General features: G+C 44.1%; 1 protein-coding gene and 1 long non-coding RNA gene across 3 annotated transcripts in view; one reads left to right on the top strand and one right to left on the bottom strand.

The window, feature by feature from the left end:
- LOC135262592 (uncharacterized) overlaps nucleotides 1-22,775 on the top strand; it is a 44,637-nt gene that overhangs the window by 8,473 nt on the left and 13,389 nt on the right. The window lies entirely within an intron of this gene.
- The window catches only part of gabrb4 (gamma-aminobutyric acid type A receptor subunit beta4), a 64,454-nt gene continuing 48,952 nt past the window's right edge, over nucleotides 7,274-22,775 (bottom strand). The window contains exons 5-10 of one of the 2 annotated variants that reach the window (XM_064349601.1): nucleotides 18,622-18,704; nucleotides 12,725-12,862; nucleotides 10,796-10,948; nucleotides 10,143-10,399; nucleotides 9,224-9,313; nucleotides 7,274-8,879 (exon numbers count right to left, since the gene is read on the bottom strand). In XM_064349601.1, coding sequence (XP_064205671.1) covers nucleotides 8,526-8,879; nucleotides 9,224-9,313; nucleotides 10,143-10,399; nucleotides 10,796-10,948; nucleotides 12,725-12,862; nucleotides 18,622-18,704 — 1,075 coding nt within the window. In that variant the 3' untranslated portion in view covers nucleotides 7,274-8,525. The remainder of the gene's footprint in view (nucleotides 8,880-9,223; nucleotides 9,314-10,142; nucleotides 10,400-10,795; nucleotides 10,949-12,724; nucleotides 12,863-18,621; nucleotides 18,705-22,775) is intronic. The other variant, XM_064349602.1, reaches the window with a different exon arrangement.

The following is a 22,775-nucleotide window of genomic DNA, read 5'->3' as shown; positions in this document are numbered from 1 at the left end:
ATTTACTGTATAATTTAGAATCTATATTAGTGTAGACTTGTATTTTTGTTGGTTGCAGAAATTGTGTAGATTTAAAAGCAATAATATATTTATATGTGTTATTCCGAAGGCAAATTTGCTTCCTGAGAAAGATTGTTTCTTTGAAGTCTTTTTAAAACATGTTTTATTGGTTGAACTCAGGTCACATGTTCAAATCCTTATATATTTAAATATAAAATGTTTAATATATATTTCCCTGTGTGTCTTAATAGAGTACTATGAACAGGTGTTGTGATTGGTTGCAGCAGATGTGGACCAATGAGGAGAATTATTGATGGGGGATTGGCATATGGGCAGGAAAATTCAAGAGAAGAAAAGTAAGCATAAGAGGCATAAGAAACCCAAATAACCCAGGTTTGTGTGGCTGTGGGAAGTGGCATCTAAATTCAGCCTGTTTATATGAGGTCAGAGGTTACAGAAGTTAATGTTTGTGAGAGGAAGAAGTGCGAGTTGTTTGTTTATGAGGGAAACCCTAGAAAGTGGCAGAAGCGCTTCTGTTATTTTCTGCTGTCTGCAGATGAAAGTACTGCAGCACTGCTGCTGAGGACAGGTGTACCTGAGGCAGGTACATCACAGGTATGGTGGGGATACCCTGCAGAATTAACAAAACTAACGCTAGTTCCACCCCTCCCTGCCAAAGGGCTTCGGCCATTCTGATTGGATGATATTTAAAGAAATGCAAATGGGAACGCAATGCCGGGCCTAGTATAGTAAGTATGTGCACTCGTGAATGCATCTTTAGCAGCAGTGATTTCATTTTTCACATAGGAAACCTTTACCATAACCGTAACCAATCAGAATCCAGACAGATTTGAATAGTCTTGGCGTGTTTCAGGAGGACTAATATCAGAATTGTAGTAACATTCCAGAGGGCTAGCGCAGGATCACCAGTCCCTCATCACCGTTGACACTTTGTACATTTGTCTAAAATGACATTATTTAGCTAACTATGAGTACATGGCGACATTTCCTAAGGTTTTTTAACCTTTTTTCTGTGTAAAATGTAGATCTGTAAATTAACAGTGAAGGAATGGCATCTCACTGAGTCAGCTGTCAGATTTCAGCTGGTAAACTGTAGCATGTTTATTCAGTGAAATGGTGATAGGAAGGGGATGCTGTTATTGGTCATTTTATATAGATTAAAATGCATAACAAGTAGTCAATATTTTCTTCTTTTCTTTTTTTACTCTTTCTGCGATAGGACAAATCAATTGCTTTATTATCCCAATTAGCCAGCATTTCCTGGGTGATAAAACTAAGGTAAAAACCAAGAAAATGGCTTTGAATCACAATGAACATGACCCCCCCACCCAACCCACCCCCATTAAACATTTTCTGTGAGAGTACTATTTACCATTTGGGGACTAACTGCTTAACAAACAGAAATGAAAGAAAATAAATACAAAATATTAGTCCTCAAAGGGCAAATGAAAAGACTGCATTATCATGTTTCCTGTATAAGCCTTTATTTGTAAAAATTCAATTGGCTTAATTATAACCCTCTTTTATACCACATAATATCTTATATTAGTAAAAAACACATTTTGCTCAAACACCTACAAAAGCTGATTGACACCATCACATTAATTGGCACAGACAAAAAATGTAAGGAAATACAGTTTTATACCACATAAATGCTGAATTCATGGAGAAAGACAACTCATACTCAAAAGAAAAGCCAACACTTCAATAATAACTGTAGTATTAGATAAATGTGATAATGTAAAGAAAAGCAATACAGTACAAAAACAAAATGCATTTTATTCCAGGGCAGGATGTAAATAGAAATGTATTTTCTTCCAGTCAGAAAACAGAACAATAACAGGTAATAAATGAAACAGAAACGGTAGAAAAGGAAATGTGAGGTGGTGGCCTGTTTTGGGGCCAAACTCAGGTTATCTGGCCTGAGCAGCTTCTCTCTAAGTGCTAGTGGTGGCGGGAAAAGTTTCTCTGATGTCCTGATGCCAAAATGGCTGCTCATGTGACGGGGTTCAGCGAATAGAAAAACACGTACCAGTTCTAGGTGTTCAGCCAATCAGCTCTATGCTCTCTTCCAGGCGAGACTGGTCTGGCGCTGACCGAGAGGGCGTGACACGTGTCACTTTCAGGGCTGAAATTCAGCTGCAGTCAGCCTTCCCTCAGCGGGCCATCTGCTGAACCTGATTAAACTACCAGCAGTGTTTCACTTTTTTACACAATATACTGATGGTGTGCAAAAGCATAGATTTGCACACATCAAATTTTTTTTTTAGCTTATTAAAATACATTTTTTATTTTTGGTTTTTGTGTCTCATATTTTAAGATGTTTCCCATAAAACATGCAATTAGAACACAAAAACACGATATTTTTTATTTTATGAATGTTGTGAATGACACTAATAAACAAGAAATTGGAGTAAAAAAAAAAGTTTTCAAAACTCAAGTCATGCAAAAAATAAAAGAAAAGAAAACAAAAGAAAACGCTATCTTTATTCTTTTCCGTTTCAGAGATAGGATTCATTCAGTCTGCTAGTGCTGCACAAGCAGTCCATGCCTTTCGCAGTGAAGCAAGCTGCTATTAAGCACTGCCCTGTACTGTTCATGCATTCAGAAATATTAAGTGAAAGATATCATATTTACAGCACAATTCACAGATAATTACACATATACACCAGAGGCAAGAAATTTCACACTGAAATCAGCTCCACAGTTTCCCTCCTCCGATGCCCCCTACCGCCCACCCCCGCCCCCCCCCGCCCCCCACCCTCTGTGGATGTGTCCATTAGACGGATGATGTACAAAATAAAGAAAAAGGCAAAAAAACATGTCATGCCAGAATTTTCCTGTGGTTCCCTGGACAATGCCTATGGTCACCATCCCAAAAAGCACTAACAGGCGGAGTAAAGCAATTCATGTGTACTCATGTGCACCGGCGTTGTGAGGGACCCATCCTTCAGTATTCTGGATGACCGTGATTAGTATCCAAGGGTCACGTATCAAAAAATAAATAATGAATCAAAATAGGTAGAATACAAGAAGATCACACTCTTAAACCAAACATCCCTGAAAGATTAAAAAAAAGGAGGGAACGGGGGCTGGTAATTCAGTCCTGCGCTTTTGTTCTAGAAGATGCTCGGGGCTCCTGCACCACCGTCCTTCCAGAGTCCTCAGCTCAACTATGCCTCCCGTGACATTAAGATTCCTGCAGAAAGGCAGAATGGTCTGAAGCATGATTTGGAAAGCAGGTTCTCCGCTGCTTCTCATGTTATTTTATAAATGTATTTTTATGCGCACCATGACGCCTGTGTAAAAATGATATTCAGATTCCTCCTGCCCTCTGTACTGATTATAACAGGGCACAAATTAGTTAAATAATCAATTTACTTACAAATTAAGTCACATTGTAAGTCCCAAATGTAATGAGTGGTCTTACTTGTAACCTTTTAACTGTTAACCCAATGTATCTTCAGTTGGGGAAAAAAAAGAAAATCACTAGTAAGGTGATTTTGATGCTTTATGAATACTTTTCATGAATCAATGAGATGTTTTCATAATGGCCTCCTACAAAGCGGTTTGAAACAAAGGCCAGGGGCTCAGAATCTGTCAACATTTATCTCTAACTGGTGCGTGACATTAGCCTTAAGACTATAAACCTGATGTACCTTCATCTACGGTACTTAGTCATCAGCAACAGCTAAGAGAGGGATTATCCCTTCTGCTGAACTTTGACCCCTGACTGAAAGATTGCATCGTAAAGAATCCTCTCCTCACTCAAACCTTCAGTAACCTTGATGGCACGGAGAAAGTGGGCGGTCCTTGGAAAAAATATCAACACTTTGTACATTTGTGAAAAGTTGAATGACCTATGCAGACCTACGCAGTTTATTTTGTGTCTCTTTAACAGATGCAGGCCACAGTGGTGTTACGTACTCGCCATTGGCAAAATTATATATGCTGTAAGATCCAAAATAGATCTGCAAGTTATCATTGGCCAGCTAGATTTGGGCTAATCTATTACTGTGTATAGCTTCATATCAGCTCGGGTATTCATAATTAGGAGCAGTAGGATATTCTGAAAGGCAGAAAGCGCGGCAGCAACATGGAGATGATTTGAAGTTAAAAACGGACGTTTGGAATTCAGCTTGTGGAATTCTTTGATGGTTTGGTGGGAGCTGATGGGTGTGTGTTGCTATGGGTTCCTGCGAGGCTTTTCTGGAGCAGTGCGCTGCATGTTTGATGCCGTTCGCCTGAGAATGGGAATGGGATTAATCCATAGATGCCGATCGGATCGCGGCACAAAGCCGAGGAATGAGAGAGGCTGATGATGAAGATGAAGGGTGAGGAGAGGAAGGCTGGAGCTGAGAATGTCTCAGACAAAATGGAGGTGAATAAAGGGAAGAGGAAACACAAACAGGCTGAACATGGCAGACGGTGCCTGGGCGAGGCTCTGAATGTTGAGATGCTCGTTGAATCTACTGCATTTTAGCGTAGCATTTGTTCATTTCCGAGAAGGAAAAACGCACCCACTGCAACAATGCCCACAGTTTTAAGAGTAATCTCTAACCACATCCTGAATTTCTACAGACTTGTCAAAAGTAGCTTTCATTTAGGGCAATTTAAGCCCACTCAATCATGATCAGAGATTGTCATATATCAATGACATTTATCTTCCAAAAGTAGTAATTCTGTTAATTCCTACAATACAAATAGTTTTTAAGGCTTGCTTGTCTAATGCAGCTACTCATAATGCCACTGCACAGTTCATAAATCTCTGTGTGTGCGAGGCAGGTTGCTAATTAGCTTGACGAGTGAATTTCCAAATCAGACACTCTCTGCTTGATAACGTTTTCAGACACATTTTGATTTAGTACCCTCTGTGCCACGATCCATGCATCATTGCTGTGGTGTGGATGACATCATCCTCCAGATGCTGCTCTGTTTCATTGCCGGATTCTGATTGGTCAAGCAGAGATGCATTGGACCAATGTAGGAGCTGAATTCCCTGTGGTGTAGTATGTTGCATTTGAACAGAGCTTCAGGCCATAGGAATGCATAGTTACAGTAAGTATTCATTAAGGATTCCTGGATTATCGAGGAAAATGCTATTCAATGAACTGCGCAAGAAAAAAAAAACTGGCTACTGTAAAATTAAAATCTGAACATTTACCTATATGCTACCGAGAATGTGCAGTAAAAAAGCTTAATCTTTCAGATCCTCTAATTATCCACTAAAACTATAAATCATCCACCCAACCACGGCTCAGAAGCGTTAACTGTACTTATTGATTTCTGGGGAAAGAAATCAGTAGAGCTCAATTTTTCATCTGTTGCTCATGCTTAACAAGCACACTCACTACTCTGTGAATCATGCTTAGGCTGCTCGCGTTCGACTAATGGCAGGGCTTCTACCATGACACTGCCGAACCGCTGAGGAGTCGACCAATGGCAGGGGTTCTACCATGACACGGCCGAACAGCTGAGGAGTCGACCAATGGCAGGGGTTCTACCATGACACGGCCGAACAGCTGAGGAGTCGACCAATGGCAGTGGTTCTACCATGACACAGCCGAACAGCTGAGGAGTCGACCAATGGCAGGGGTTCTACCATGACACGACCGAACAGCCGAGGAGTTGACCAATGGCAGGGGTTCTACCATGACACGGCCGAACAGCCGAGGAGTTGACCAATGGCAGGGGTTCTACCATGACACCGCTGAACAGCCGAGGAGTTCTAATAGGATGATGGGCACTGTCACGCGTGATCGGGCGCTAGCTCCTCTGTCGATGATCAGTGGACATGCGTCACATGTAATGCTTTTCTACAGTAAGGCAATGCTTAGACAATGTCCCTTTTCTCCTTCTGATCATTGTCCACCCTGCAGTTTCCGAGTGAGCTTGTCTTTTTTTTTAAATTCTGAATTTCTTTCCACATCAAGGTTGTACCATTTAAATTATGTAAAGTTAGCAACCATATTAGTTTGAATTAGTGCAAAATCTGATTGCGTTTTCTGTTACTATATTTATTTAGTTCCGTTCATTAGTGAGGGGGAAGAGGCACCTGAAATCCGGTCCGATGCTGATAAGATCATGCAGGAGGCACTCTCCAGAGCTCAGCGTTAATGGCTCCTTTCACACTGCCAAAGATGACCTGCCTCATCCCTAATGTTCTAAATATCGGGGTGCAGGGTGTGCCTGCCCTGTGGGGGGGAAGAGGGCCGTAACCGAAACGCTTGAGACGCCCGAGCTTCATTTCGGCGGGCAGATCTGTGCCGCGCGTCTCCGGGAGAGCGGACCGCAGCCGTCTCCCCGCGACCTGGCGCTACGGCGTCGCGTTGGGGCCCCCCCCTGGAAGCCCCACCCTCCGTACAGCCTGCTGTCGAGGGGGGTCCAGGAGCTGCTTCAGAAAGCTTGGGGGCGGGGGCGGGGGGACTTGCCCCCCACCCTCTCTATCCACATGGGAGGAGGTGGCATTTCTGTTCGCTGGTCTTCCCTTCAGTGCTATGAGTGGGCTGCTCTACCAGCGCGACTTTGGCGGGATAAGGACCGGGAACTCGCAGTGAAATATGGCCTCTTTGGCATCACAGTAAGGGTCCCCTCTGAAGCTGAGAGCTGTTGAGCTGCGTATCTGAGTGCTATTCTGGAGCGAGTGATAGTTTACATGGTTTGATGAAGCTCTTTTATATATTTCCTCTTTTCTGGTTCCTGGTGGAGATGCGTTTGGTGGACCTGACAGCACGTTGTGGAATGGGGACGATGACTTCTGCAAGTCACGGTCTGATGGAGAATGGAGGGAGCAGGAAGAGATGGGGGGGCGGGGGGGGGCAGAGGGGTAAAGCAAGAGTGGCGCCGATTCCTGCAGCAGCCCAGAGATTCCCAGATTAAAAAGTTCCACCTTTGTGCATGAGGACAAACACAGTAACTGCGGACACTCAGAAAAATGTTCAGGTAAATACAGCAAACACAAACGAAAAACCAGAAACGAAACAAAAAAAGGCAAAAATGTGGTTATAGGCCATTTTGGTTGTTACATCAGTTCATGGCTTTTATCATACATCTCCGTTCCTCAGAAAGCAGACCTATTTCCTGATCATGTGGATGTCGTCCTGGGATTTGATCCTGAGTGACCAAATATCAGAACAGTGGGTCGACTGAAGCGCTTAAAATCATACTTGTTTTTTAAATGGAGGCTGAGATTTTATCCAAATGATGCTCTGGAACCAAAGACCTCCTGATGACACCTCCAAAATTTTTTAAAAAATAACAAAATAATAATAATTGTGGACGGGCGCATACTGTATCAGATGTTAAGTGCCATTATGTGTGTGCAGCTCTACCATGAGAGCATACAGCATACAGTTGCAGTTCACACTATTGGTTGATATGTCAGTTTATATTTAAAACAGAAAATAACAATGCAGAATCCCCATTTTTTAATACACAAATTTTTTTTTTTTACATCTTTATATGGTTGATGAAATAACTTAGCTCACTGTGGATTTCTTTCTATCCGTATAGAACACAAAGCGGTTTATGAAGTTTGTGGATATCTACAGTCGAACACTACAACCAGTTCAAAAAAAGGATACAATTACAAGTTTGACCATGTCAGTGGAGATACTGAATGACAGAATGTACAGTGTATGCTTTTTTTTGTTCTTTTAAATAATCAAAATGAATAACTGTGCCTCGTCATCTAATAATGCACTCCAGAGCATGTGAAAGTGACACTCTTTGAAAACACCATGTTCAAGACAAAATAATAATCATCATAATCGGAATAAAAAATACCCCAAGAAATCGCCCAAAAGCATTATGATAGGAAAATCAGGGTTTTGAGCTGACTCTGGGAGGGACGCAGCACAGGAGGTCCCCCAAGATGGGCGCGGCCAGAGCTGATGTCCGGGAAAGAAAGCGTGCCGCTCGCAAAACCAACGCAGGACCAACGCAGAGCCCGGAGGAAGCCGCTGTACAAAGTAGAAACACTGAATTCTGTGTGCGTTTCCATGGGAACAGAAGAAGCAGGTGATTGGGGTTTGCTCAGCCGAGGCTCCCGTACAACGGCCTCCTCCGATTGGTGAACCACAGTGGGTACGCTGATTACAGTTACAGTATCAATAAAAAGCCAATCAGTCGCTTTTGAAATATCTTTTCTCGAGATTTTCTTTCTTTTACAAAAAATATCATGCAGTCTTGTGTCCCAAACCCGCAGAAGGATGTTTGTTTGCTTGTCAGAAGGAAAAGAAATTCATAGGCTTGAAATGTTTCTCTCGCAATTATTCTTAAACATTCAAGTCATTCTTTTTAACACTTTTTACATCAGAAAAGTCGTTTAGATTTACACACGCATGTGTACTGTATATATAAATATAATATATATATATATATTTATATAAATATGCATATACATATGTATTTCTTTCTATATGTATATACATATTTTCCAATTGTATCAAAGCCAATTTAATGTGCTCTCAAAATATGGCCCATGTTTCCTAGGGAGTCGCACATCAATTCACGTAGTACAACCAGTAGATTAGGTTGAAGAATCCGAACGTGATGGGGAAAATGACGCGGGACCACTTGTCAATGGTGCTGACGTCCGCCAGGTTGGGGATCTTCAGCTTCAGCTTGGAGGACCGCCTCCGTAGCCGGCAGTTGGCACGGTTACGCATGGCCCCGCGGTCGAGCGAGGGGTGGCCGAACCCGTCCCGGGACGCCACCGGCTTGCGGAACTGCACCCCGGAGCTGTCGAACGACATGACCGAATTCCTGGAGTCGCTGACGCTGCTCCCCACGTCGGACGGCATGACCTCGTTGTTCATCTCCAGTGTGGTGAGCAGGATGTTCCCGTACGCGTCCACCTGAACCAGAGGAGGAGGAGCACACGGCGGCCATTACGGGCCGGGACCACAGCAGGCAGCTCACACACTCTCTCAATGCCTCGTCTATACAGTCAATGCCAATGCAATGAGGATGTGAGAGGAAATGCAGCACTGATGTTATGTTAAAAATACCTTAAATAGCTTTAAATTTTCTTTAGAATCCAAAGGAACGTAAAGTCTACCTTCTCTTTAAAAGGATCTTATGATTCCTCAGACAAAATAACAGCTCACACACACTTAATCAAAGGGTTAACAATTTGATCATTTTACATCAATTCTCAATCGGCTCTCTCTCAGCTATTATGATTTCTAAATTCATGTACCCCAACTTTTCTTTGTTCCTCGAGATACAGATTTCTTCGCTGTGTATATGACCTGAGGGTGTTGCTTTGATACGGCGCTGAAATGGAGTCCTTGCAATGTCAAAAAGAAAAGTGAAAAGAACATTAAAACGTCCAAACAACAGTGACAGTCAAACACATTTCCCCAAATACACAAAATGCATAAACGTGAAGTTATCAATAACTCTGCATAAGCATGGCATGTCATTATCAGACACAAAGACAAAGCATCAGTCAGAACCTGGTAAGAAGGTAATGGTAATGTAAGATTTATACAACCTCAGAACAAGATGAAAAATACTTAAATGAGGAGAGATTAGGCTCAATTAAACATGGCGTCATAGTTTGGGGAGAAGCAATGGATGATGGTTTTCAGTTTAAGCTGTGCGATAAGTGCGTTTCTTCAGAGTGGCAGTTAGCCCTGGCCTTTATGGACCTCAATTCATATTTCAACAGTTACTGCCTTTGTGACTGAAATCTGTATCTGAAAATGTGAGCTTTTTCTTACAAAATAGATAATAAAATAAAGTTATTTATATATAAAGTTATATATTGGGTTTGTCGACTCATTTTTGTGAACACATGACCAGTATTGACTGTTGGTCATCAAAATTAGTTGACAAACCCAGTGACCTTTCAGATGATTATGATGCTCACTGGTGTTTGTTTAACTGATTAAGAGGTTTAACAGGGACAAGAAGCCCAAATGTGAGTCCTTTGGGTCGGGGCAGAGAAAAGACTGGCACTTGAAGTTTGAATTTCCGAAAAAAATGCGCTATATTTCTGAATAATCCAATTTTGATTCAGCTGGGTGTGACATAGAGTACACACATACAGTATGGGAACTACAAAAACACCAACAGCAAGAAGATAAAGAGCCAGGAAAGCGTGGAAGGCGCACCTGCTCCCTCAGGCGCTTCTCCTCGTAGCGCGGACGCTCGTTGTTGGCCTTGTTCAGCCGCTCGTTGATCTTCTTCTGTTGCTGGGGCCCCCGGCCAAAAAACACGTAGTTGACGAAGGCGTACTCCAGCAGCGCCAGGAACACAAACACAAAGCAGCCCATGAGGTAGACGTCGATGGCTTTCACGTAGGGGATCTTTGGGAGGGTCTCCCGCAGGTGGGTGTTGATGGTTGTCATGGTGAGCACCGTTGTAACACCTGTGAACGGCCAATGAAAGCACTGAGTGGGAGTTTTAAAGCACTACGACATAAGATAATGTAACATAATGGCAGGGACAGGCCATTCAGCCCAACATGCTCACCATTTTCCTACCACTAAGGGTACGTAGTGCCCACCATTACCTACTAACTAGATAGTATCCAGCACGGTATCAAACCCCAACCCCAAACCTAGCCCTAGCCCCAGCCCCACCCACCCAAACCCCAACCCAACTCTAACCCCAAACTTACACTACCCAATCCCCAACCCCACACCAACCCCAACCCCAAACCTAACACTTACTCAGGGCCCAATCCCACACCAACCCCAACCCCTACCTCAAACCTCCCCAACCCCACAGCAACCCCAAACCCAACCCCATCCCTAACACTTACCCAGGGCTACTCGAGCAGCGGAGGCATCATAGTTTATCCAGAAGGAGACCCAGGAGAGGATGGTAATCAGGATTGAGGGCATGTATGTCTGCAGGATGAAGTAGCCGATGTTTCTCTTGATCCTGAAACTCAGCGAGAGCCTTGGATAGGCACCTTCCAGAGCACCGGGGAAAGGGGGGGGGCGGGGTAAAAAAAGGGGCAGGGGTGGGACACCACACATTTATTAAGTGAGCATTCATTTTGAATTCTGCACTTTGTCAAATGAACAAGGTAGTCATTTCTCTGTTAGCTCAGACTGAGCGCTTAATTTCCCCAAAGCACTGGGCTCTTCTCGAGGGATAGTTTCGATTCCAATTAAAGATGGCAGAAAGTTGCAGACCCAGCAGATTGCCTCTCCCCTGCTGCACACAGTCAGCTATGGCAGTCAGCAGCGCAGGGCTGAAGAGAACTGCCTCGCCAAGTCTTACTTTCTCCAGCAGCACCAGAAGGCCGCAGAGTAGTCAGTAACATTCACAGTTTGGCCTTCACAGAACTAGTGGGCCAGAACTGCCTAGGAGGGCATTCACAGTTAGTTGGGTGTGGCAGTTCAGCCCATATAAATGGGTGGGGAGGGGAGGGGGCATGATACTATTAAATTAAAATGCCAAACAGTGGCTAACAAGACAGTTCTTCTCTTAATGTGATTGGCTATTCAGTCAGAGAAAAACCTGAGTCCATTCTCATGACACAGTGCTGAAATAACATGTTAGAAACGAATATTGATTAATATTTTAATAATCTGGCATAATAATAACTTTGATATATTAACAATATACAGTCAGCTGTACAATTATGGAATTCATCTATGATGTGACCAAAAATGCATTTTTCAAACATGTAAAATCACTGTACAAGTAATGTCTGTTTTCTTGACAGACTGACAGCACAGTTTGAAATGAAACAAAAACACGTAATTTTACCACTCTTGTAAACAAAAATGTACTTCACCAGTGAAGATTTAAATTCACATTTTATTTTAGAATAAAAGCTAAAAAAGAACAACAATCTCCTTTATGTTGCTGTTTTGTGTGACTGGATGTCAATATGAATGCCAGTAGAAGTTGGGTAACAGAGGGAAACGGATAATAGGACATAAAAGTCCTCCAACCTGCGAATGAATCAATAACGGATCGCACATATTTCACCCAGCACTGCCCTGCTCTCATGAATACATAAATAAATAAATAAAACGGCCGCGTGCAAGTGTGAGAGCACTTTAAATGATGCCAACATTTTCCAAATTAATTCCGGGAGAACATCACACAGGAATAACATTAAATCTTTTGTTGCATTCTGTCTCTGCTTGCTGTGAAGGTTGCCGGTTGCCACAGATTTAATGACAGAGCCTCTCTACCCTTATTTAACTCCTGAACAGCCCATCTCACTTCCTCACCAGTAATAACACCCGTCTGTTAAAATGGCCGTGGACTCGAGGTGCTTCTCTTCCTGTTCCCACTCGTCTCTCACCAGTGTTGTTTTAATGACCATTCTGCTTGTTCCACTTCCTCCCAGAATGCACTGCTCACCCATTTACCTGGCTTTCATCGGAACAGTCATTGAACACAGGCGCCATTGTGTTCAAAAGCAAGAGACGCTGGCGTTCGGCGAACAGCCGACACCTCAGAGACCCATCTGATGTCACATGACTATCCTAACTAAACCGCCAATGACACGCTCGTTCTCCATCACCTTGGATTTCTCCATTCCAAACAGTTCAGTTGCGAGTTATTAAAGTCATGCCTGGGAAGGAGCTCTGTATGTGGCGCTCAGTCCACCCGCTGTACAGGACTGTTTGAAGCATTAAGCGCAGTATCATGCTCACGGTCTCTCACGGACGCTCAAGGACGGTCTTAACGCCCGGAGAGAGGCGTGGCCTCAGTGGACCCGTACCTGTGGTGAACATCACCTCCCTGGACACGAGCCGCAGCTCCACGATGGAGAACTGGGGCAGCTCCAGCTTGTCCACCCCCGTCACAGCGCTGTTGCCCCCTTGCCAGAAGAAGACGATGTCATCTGTGGTGTATCCGTCTGTGGGAGGAGAGAGGAGGTTGGGTCAGGAGAACGGTCACTCTTTAATTACAACCTCCTCACCCCCACTCCTGCCACCACCCCGTCCCCCCCCACTCCTGCCCCCACCCCATCCCCCACTGACTCCTGTCCCCCCCCCCCCCCACTCCTGCCCCCACCCTGTCATCCTCACCCCACTCCGGCCGCCACCCTGTCGGTGTGTCGGGGGTTGTATATTTTGCAGGCAGGATAAGAATTCAGCAGTTTTTAATCATTTTCAGAATTAAGGGGTTGAGAGTCTACGACTGGAACTTTATCTGCTGTATTGACCGGTTGAAAATGAGATTCCCCCCCCCCCCCGACCCCCTCCGTTTCCTCCCTCGAAAGGATGATTTGATGACACTTGGATTATCGGAGCAGCAGGAACAGGAAGAAATTCCCACCGATTGGGAAAGGCAGGATGGGGAAAGACAGGATAGGGAAAGGTAGGATTGGCAAAGGCAGGATGGGGAAAGGCAATATGGGGAAAGGTAGGATGGGGAAAGGCAGGATTGGCAAAGGCAGGATGGGGAAAGGCAATATGGGGAAAGGTAGGATGGGGAAAGGCGGGATGGGGAAAGACAGGATTGGGAAAGGCAGGATGGGGAAAGACAGGCCTGTAAAAAGACCATGGAGACGAGTGACGGCACAGAAAAATGAGCACGAAATGAAAATCATGGAACGCGCGGTCGTGAGTGGCGTTTGCCCGGGGAAAGGGGGAGGGGCCGTTGTTCGTTCACAGCTGCGCAGAGATTCAGAAGGTCATGACCCCATGTCACACTCCACTCATAACCAGAGAAAAGGCTATTTTGGAAAAGGCTATTTTAGTCATACAGGAAGCTGGAGAGTCTGGCTGAAGCTCTCTCTGCTCTTGTCTAATGGCGCTAACGGGCTAGCAGCGAATCAACAGCACGCTCTGCTCTCACTCCACATCATTATCCAAAATCCATCACCTTTCCTCCGGAGCAAAGCTCTCATTTCATAACAGGCTTTACCTGCTGGGTGGGGTGGGCTAGTCAATACATGCGGGCACCGCCCTTCATCTGAGACCCTTTCTCATTTTCTACTGCGCCTGCATGTCCTGCCATTATCACCCCACTAGCGTGTCCTCAGACTCCTTCTGTGTTTGAATCCATGCAGGCTGCATGTTGCTCTGAGGGATAATCGGCTAATCGGTAATGCAGACAGACAACGTGCGATGCTAACAACTAGCACATATCCGTGATCAAGAGTGAAAGATATAATCAACAGCATCCATGTTCATTCTCCATTAGTTACAATAGTACTATGAGTACAATAGTACATGTTACTAGTTAGTTACTAGTCAATAATCATAATAAACTGAAAATGGAGTGAATGGACGGAAACAGATTAAAAGGAGAAAAAATCATCAATTAAAACCTACAGATGAAGTGCCTGTTATTCTTATTTTATTTTCTATGAAAATGAGGTGACTTACACATTACTGCACACATCGTCCATTTACCCAGCTGAATATTTCCTAAAGTGATTCGGGTTAAGTAGCATGCTTAAGAGGATAACAGCAATGACCCCAGGGAGCTGACCCTCTACCCCCCGACTACAAGTTCACCTCCTCAAACATCTACCGTTCTGCCAAGATGCTTCAGTCCTAGTACTACAGGTACCTATGCTGTTACAGCCAGAAATATCACTCTGAAAGATCTGCTCTTGGTGTCCCTGCTCAAGAGATTCCTAGTGATTCCTCTTTCACAGTCATTCCTTCAAAATAATGGATACAAGGCTAACAGGTAAATTAGCAAAAAGCAAATGTTCACAAGTACAAATTCTGAAAACACTGATTTGAAAATACTAAAACAAAACAAACAAGATCTTTGGAATGTAATGCCTTTTCTTTCCTTTCTTTACCAACACAAAATGGCTGCAGCAAAGTTTGGAAAGTGTCTGTTCAGTCTATTCAAGCAGTATATTACCTTGCTGATAAGCCAGATAGAAACACAAATATTAAATATGTAAAATGCAAATAATGTTGCTTGGCCTGGAAAAGTATTTGCAACAGTCAGCAAATCAATAATGGTGTTCCAATAAGGAAATGTGACGGGCAAGACACAAGACCTACTGTGCCTATAGCAGGTAGTGCAACTTGCACACACATATGCACACACACACACTGACACACACACACACCCACTGGCACACACACACGCACGCACACACACCCACTGACACACACACACGCATGCACACACACACGCGCACCCACACATACACACAAACTCACACACACACCCACATCTGGGTGCATGCACACGCACGCACGCACGCACGCACACTCACTCTCACACACCCACTGACACACATACACACTCGCATGCACACACACATGCTCACACTCACACACACCCACATCTGGGTGCACGCACACACACCCACTGACACTCACACACACACTCACTCTCACACACACACGCTCACACTCACGCACACACAAATGCTCACACACACACGCACGTACACTCGCATGCACACACATGCTCACACTCACGCACGCACAAACAAACACACACATACACTCATGCACCCGCACACACACACACGCACGCACACATGCACACATACGGATACACACAAACTCAAAAGTAAATTCAAATCATTCCAGTCAAGTTTGGACAGGTGGTGGAAGAGAGGTGGTGTGATTCATATTGATTGGTGGATGATGGATATTGAAAACGTGTAAACAGGCATCAGTATAATGAATGCTTTTCTATTCTGTACTGATGGGTTCTGAACAGGACAAATGTCCTCGTGTCTGTCAGTGAAAACACTTTTACACGGAACTCTCACAGGCATAAAACACTCAAATGGTGAAAAAATGTTTCATATAAACACAAAATATAAACAACTGCAAAATGTGAGGAAACAAATACAAAAGAAGAGTAAAGTATTTTATGTTTTAGGCTATGTTTTGCATTTTGTGCATTCTTCCCTTATAATATTCCATGCATGTCAATACCATGCTAAAATGATTAAATATGACATTATAAATGTAGAAATATGTATTTTAATGCCAAAAAGGTACATTTCTTTCATGTATGGTTCATATAGTTGCATAGTATATTTAACCATTTGTGAAATTCTACAATATTCACTGTTCTTTAAAATTCATGTATGTATGTGTGTATATGTATATATAGACGGTTTCATCAGTGGCACGCGCGTTGCCAAGGTTGTGCGCTTGGCCCTAAGTTAACTTCCGGTCTGTGTTTGTTTATTATTGGGTTTGTGTTTACTGGCTAATATGGCACCGATTACAAATGGAGTGAAAGTTAAACTGATGAACAGACTGATGTTGGGCTCAGGTTGTTGTGCTGTGGGGTGCAACCTGGCCTCAGGAACAACTATATTCGAAAATTAGTAAAAATACATAATTTAACTTTGTAACTCACTAGAAATTGTGAAACGATTGAGAATCCTGCGATTATCATAGCTGTGCTTGCCCGTTGTTACTTCGTATTTTGAGAAATAACTGGGCATCGTTACCTATTAAAATGTAAGTCCTGTAAAATACACATAATAAACTGTATTTTAAAAATCAACTTCATACGTACACATTAGAATACTAATACAGCCTTATTTACTATATCAACTTAAGACAAGACTTTGCTTCATAATTTCAAACTGCTTTCCTAACGGCTATTTTGCGTCCTGCGACTTAGGTTACAACAGTGAATATGTACGGATTCCTAGACGTGCTGATGAGAGACCACCCTTTCTCATATTAACCTCCAATATGCAAGACAGGATACTAGCAAATTTCCATTCATTTATATGGGGTGGTCGATACACGTCCCCTTAGCAACCAAATGCTAGCGCTGGACCACGTCTGACTGGCACACAAAAAAACGTGAAAGTACTGAAAAAATAACCACAGGAGGATAACAAGGATATTTTTCCTACATAACTAGGTACAGGTTGTTACCGATATTTCGCCTATTTCATATATAGTTGCGAATCAGTTTACGCTTTCCTGTCTGTCGAACGAAGGTGGTCGAATAGGTGCTCTCACTCTAGCACTTTGTTTCAGGTAACAAACTCATAATAAGCGATAACTAAGCTGACCAGTAACACGCCTGAAATAGTTATGAATTAGCTAACTAAATTGATTGTAGCTTAATTAATTCATTCTAGTTAGCTAGCCAACTAGCTAGCTAGCTAAACGTAGCTACCATTTTATAAATTATGCACAGTAACGTTAGCTCAATGCTAGTAGTTCATACGCTTTAGCTACGTTTTTTACTAACGTTATGATACCTGTTTCCAATGACTTGACAGCGTTACATTGCCTGATAATTTTTGTTGTGGTAACCTAGCAAGATGACCCAAACTATAAGAGCCACGATGTTTTCCCATAAAACATCTAGGTTAAATAAATAACCTACAGTAATTGCATTGGCTACACATGCTGCCCACTAGCCCCAGTTTGTGCTTCTAATCATCGTTTTTAAGCAACATCATAGAAAGAGTGCACTTTTTATACAGGAATGAATGTGCATGTAACCCAGAACAGTTATGGATTATGTAAGGAATGTATGATGCTCAGCAAGGTGCAATACTGTGAACAGTTATCTGTCACTTGATTTTCTGGTAATGTAACATTATCGCATTTCAGTTTGGCCAAGTAACGGTTCTTTTCTTCGACTGGTAACCCCAAATAATACTGGCTTGACATAGTTTTAACTAGCTAACTGACGTAATTTACTTGTTATTTATTTTGCTTGTTATCAGAAATAGTCTAAAGGGACTCTGTTGTTATTGATTGTTTGCGGAAGTCTACCGGAAGTTAAGTTAGGGCCAGAACAACGCACATGCGCAGTAACGTTTGTTTATCTTGTTACCGTTGAAAGCGTCTATATATTGGGATGGCAGGTATGCCAAGTTACGTAATGTATTACACAGCAGCTACTTTATATGTTTTGTTAAAACTTTCGCATCATATTTGAGATCATTCATGAGATATTTTTATACAATTTTTTTGTATACTGTCTTTAGATTTTTTATGTGATTTTGTTTTCTTCTATTTTGGGTTACATTGAGGGATTAAGTGCAGAATAGAGTTTGCCTGGGAGGTTTCACAGAGAATACCTCTTTTTGCATCGCTATGCGTTCCAATGGGAGCTGCAGATATCTTCAGTCACTCTGTTTCTAATTGAGTTAAATACATGAACAGTTCGCTCACACACTGACACAATTACAATCCTCCCGTTGACGTTTCTAAAGAGGATATGCTGCAGTCGGTGAGTACTTAGCGACTGAATGTTTCATTTGTTTTCAATGGCAGGAGCAGGGGAATTACACCATGTAAAACAAACGCACTCCTATGCGCTGCAACCAGATAGCCTGGCTGCAGTAAAATGGACGCTTTGCTTTGGTGGTTAAGTGACAGGGTGATGCTACAGGAGGCTGGGATGAGCTGGAATGCTGGACAGGAGGAACAGGAGGTGTGTGGACAGGGAGCAGAGGAGGTGTGTGGACAGGAGGAACAGTTGGTGTGTGGACAGGAGGAACAGGAGGTGTGTGGACAGGGAGCAGAGGAGGTGTGTGGACAGGTGGAGCAGGAGGTGTGTGGACAGGAGGAACAGGAGGTGTGTGGACAGGGAGCAGAGGAGGTGTGTGGACAGGAGGAGCAGGAGGTGTGTGGACAGGAGGAGCAGGAGGTGTGTGGACAGGAGGAACAGGAGGTGTGCGTTTTGAGGTCCACCTACAGCTCTCGATCTCCAGGGTGCAGTTCTGTTCGTCCAGGGGGTACCGCCTCAGGTCCATCATGCAGGCCGCCGTCGTGGTTATTCTGAAAAGCAGGGGGGGGGGAGCCACCGTTACCTTGGTAACCTCTGAGAAATGGCAGCTTAGGCCTGACTGCAGCGTGTGAATCTCTAAGTGAGGACCGTCCAGCTGCCGTGTGCTGGAGGAGAGACCGAAAACGTCATCACTGGCAGGAGAACGGTGGACACAGCCTGTCTGAAGTCCTGTTTCTCGGGGTGTGTGGGGGGGAGGTTACACAAACTGGCTTATTTTTCAACATCACTATCCCTTTGCCCCCCCCCCCCCCCCCAGACCTATATTTCTGCATGTGCTCTAGCTCAGCGTGAGAAAATAAGAAGTGTGTACAGCTGTCTGTGAGAGACACACATCCAGGCCTGGCTGGAAGGCAGTGTAGAGATGCAGCAGCTCTCTCTCTCTCTCTCTCTCTCTCTCTCTCCCTCTCTCTCTCTCCCTCCCTCTCTCCCTATCTCTCCCTCCCTCTCTCTTTCCCTCTCTCCCATCTCTCTTTCTCTCTCTCTTCCTCTCTCCCCCATCTCTTTCTCTGTCTCACTCTCTCCCCTCTCTCCCTATCTCTCCCTCCCCCTCTCTCTCTCTCCCCCTCTCTCCCTATCTCTCCCTCCCTCTCTCTCTCTCTCTCTCTCTCCCCATCTCTCTTTCTCTCTCTCTCTCCCTCTCTCTCCCTATCTCTCCCTCCCTCCCTCTCTCTCTCTCTCTCTCTCTCTTTCTCTTTCAACAGCATTAAGCAGCAGTGCCTCCATCTTAGTGCAGCTCTCCTTTAACGTCTCAGTTCAGGTATCAGTTCAGACTTCCGTTTCGATAGTCAGACGCTGCTCCTCGATGACAGAGAGCAGAATGTCAGACGGATGAAGTCCGAGGTTGTGATCAGCAGCACTGGATTACGACTGCAATGATGAGTCACTGTATCCACAGGCAGAACCACATCATACTGACCGTTTACACCTGACATCAACATCATAGTGTTTCCACCTGACATCAACATCATACTGACCGTTTACACCTGACATTAACATCATAGCGTTTACACCTGACATCAACATCATGCTGACCGTTTACACCTGACATTAACATCATACTGATCGTTTACACCTGACATAAACATCATAGCGTTTACACCTGACATTAACATCATAGCGTTTACACCTGACATCAACATCATAGCGTTTACACCTGACATTAACATCATACTGACCGTTTACACCTGACATTAACATCATACTGACCGTTTACACCTGACATAAACATCATAGCGTTTACACCTGACATAAACATCATAGCGTTTACACCTGACATTAACATCATAGCGTTTACACCTGACATCAACATCATAGCGTTTACACCTGACATTAACATCATACTGACCGTTTACACCTGACATTAACATCATACTGACCGTTTACACCTGACATTAAGATCATACTGACCGTTTACACCTGACATTAACATCATAGCGTTTACACCTGACATTAACATCATAGCGTTTACACCTGGGATTAACGTGTCTCACATGCAGACTGTGGCTGTTTATGAGTGAACCAGGTTGCATTTACACCTTCCATTAATACGCATCTCATTGTGTCCGCACTGAGAATGCATAGAACACTAAATTACAGAGCATGCATATGTGTATGTCAATATAGTGAGTACATTATTTATGAATATCCATTGAGGTTACGCTACCTAAGTCTCCAGAAAAAACTCAACATTGGTTACAGACTGTTTGTGTCAGCGTGTGTTTGCGTGTGTGTATGTATGAATACCCTGGGGGGCCCTCACACTGGAGAATACCCTGGGGGCCCCACACACTGGAGAATACCCTGGGGGCCCCACACACTGGAGAATTCCCCGGGGGCCCCACACATTGGAGAATACCCTGGGGGCCCCACACCATGTAGAATACCCTGGGGGGCCCTCACACTGGAGAATACCCTGGGGGCCCCACACTGGGAATTCCCGGGGGCCCCACATGGAGATTCCGGGCCCACATTGGAGAATACTGGGCCTCACACTGGAGATACCTGGGGCCCCACACATTGGAGAATACCCTGGGGGCCCCACACCATGTAGAATACCCTGGGGGCCCCACACCTTGTAGAATACCCTGGGGGCCCCACACATTGGAGAATACCCCGGGGGCCCCACACATTGGAGAGTACCCTGGGGGCCCCACACATTGGAGAATACCCCGGGGGTCCCACACACTCAAGCTCTGTTTATGTAAATGATAAATGGTAAATGGACTGCATTTATACAGCGCTTTTATCCAAAGCGCTTTACAATTGTTGCCTCTCATTCACCAGAGCAGTTAGGGGTTAGGTGTCTTGCTCAAGGACACTTCGACACGCCCAGGGCGAGGTTTGAACCGGCAACCCTCTGACTGCCAGACAATCGGTCTTACCTCCTGAGCTATGTCGCCCATGTCCACTGATTTATGAAATAAAAATGGATCCAACAGCTTCATATTCAGGTTTCCATATTTCAGCCAGTAGTTCAATAGTCACAGTCCAAAAATGAGCTCTGCGGCACTGGTCTGTGGTGTTGGTCTGTGTGCTAGTAATGTTTACTCAGTGTTTATAGGTCCAGAAACAAGGGGAATAAGCATGTGCTGGTGTATAGCCCTGCTGCCACACCCACACCCATACGCTAAGGGTGTCATGCCCATGTGTCACCCCTGTATTCCTCTGAGGAAGAGCTTAAGCTTTAGCATTACTAGGGGAAGGAACAGCGTTACTAGGGGAAGGAACAGTGTTGCTAGGGGAAGGAACAGCATTACTAGGGAAAGGAACAGTGTTGCTAAGGGAAGGAACAGCATTGGTACAGGAAGGAACAGCGTTACTACGGGAAGGAACAGTGTTGCTAGAGAAAGGAACAGCGTTGCTAGGGGAAGGAACAGCATTGCTAGGGGAAGAAACAGCATTACTAGGGAAAGGAACAGCGTTGCCAGGGGAAGGAACAGTGTTGCTAAGGGAAGGAACAGCATTACTAGGGAAAGGAACAGCATTGCTAGGGGAATGAACAGTGTTGCTAGGGGAAGGAACAGCATTGCAAGGAGAAGGAACAGTGTTGCTAAGGGAAGGAACAGCATTGCTAGGGGAAGGAACAGCATTGCTAGGGGAATGAACAGTGTTGCTAGGGGAAGGAACAGCATTACTAGGGAAAGGAACAGTGTTGCTAGGGGAAGGAACAGCATTGCTAGAGGAAGAAACAGCGTTGCTAGGGGAAGGAACAGCATTGCTTGTGGAAGGAAAAGTGTTGCTAGGGGAAGGAACAGTGTTGCTAGTGGGAGGAAAAGTGGTGCTAGTGGAAGAAAAAGTGTTGCTAGGGGAAGCCCTGCCAGGTACCTAAAGAGACTCCTGTGATGTCGAAATAACATAAAAGCTGAGAAATTCCATCAAGGCCGGACTTGTGTTTAATTTTGTGAGGACAGAGCTTCACCACTGTCACACTGTTGTGTTTGTCACGACAATTTCATCATGGCAGCAAACACCGTGAATAAACATGTCTCTCAAATGGCACAGAAACACTGTGTTCAGCCTGTCACTCAACATTTCTGTATCCAGAGCAACCAGCAACTGCAGCTGCCATTTTGTGCTTGAAAAAGAGGTACAGAGATTCAGCAGGAGATGTGCACAAGCTGACTGTGTATTTGCTGGCTTTTTTATACTTTATATAATGCCCATTTGGATTTATATGAAATTCAACAGAGGAAATGGACTGAGGGCCCTGATGTGCTGTTTAATATTTAATGACCAGCCGCACAATTCTCTGTTCATTTGGTATTAGCCTTGTAGCTATGACAACCAGGGTGAAAAGAGTGCATATTTACTCAAACTCCTACCATGAATCAATCACTCTCCCATTAATCATACAGGAACTCTCACTTCTCACCAGGTAAATGCTACCCTTCCATCACTAATAACTGATTATTAGACAGGTGTTAACTTATATTTACAGGCTGGTCTGATTGACTTATTTATCCTTATTTCTCACTTTTTTCAGTGTAACTAAAATGCAACCATAGCATGTAGACAGAGGGCTCCCATTAGCCCTGGAATCTTGTCCCTCTCTCTCCGCGTTT

The sequence above is a fragment of the Anguilla rostrata genome, chromosome 9 (assembly GCF_018555375.3).
Source record: "Anguilla rostrata isolate EN2019 chromosome 9, ASM1855537v3, whole genome shotgun sequence".
Lineage (NCBI taxonomy): Eukaryota > Metazoa > Chordata > Actinopteri > Anguilliformes > Anguillidae > Anguilla > Anguilla rostrata.
This window is presented reverse-complemented; position numbering and strand designations above follow the sequence as displayed.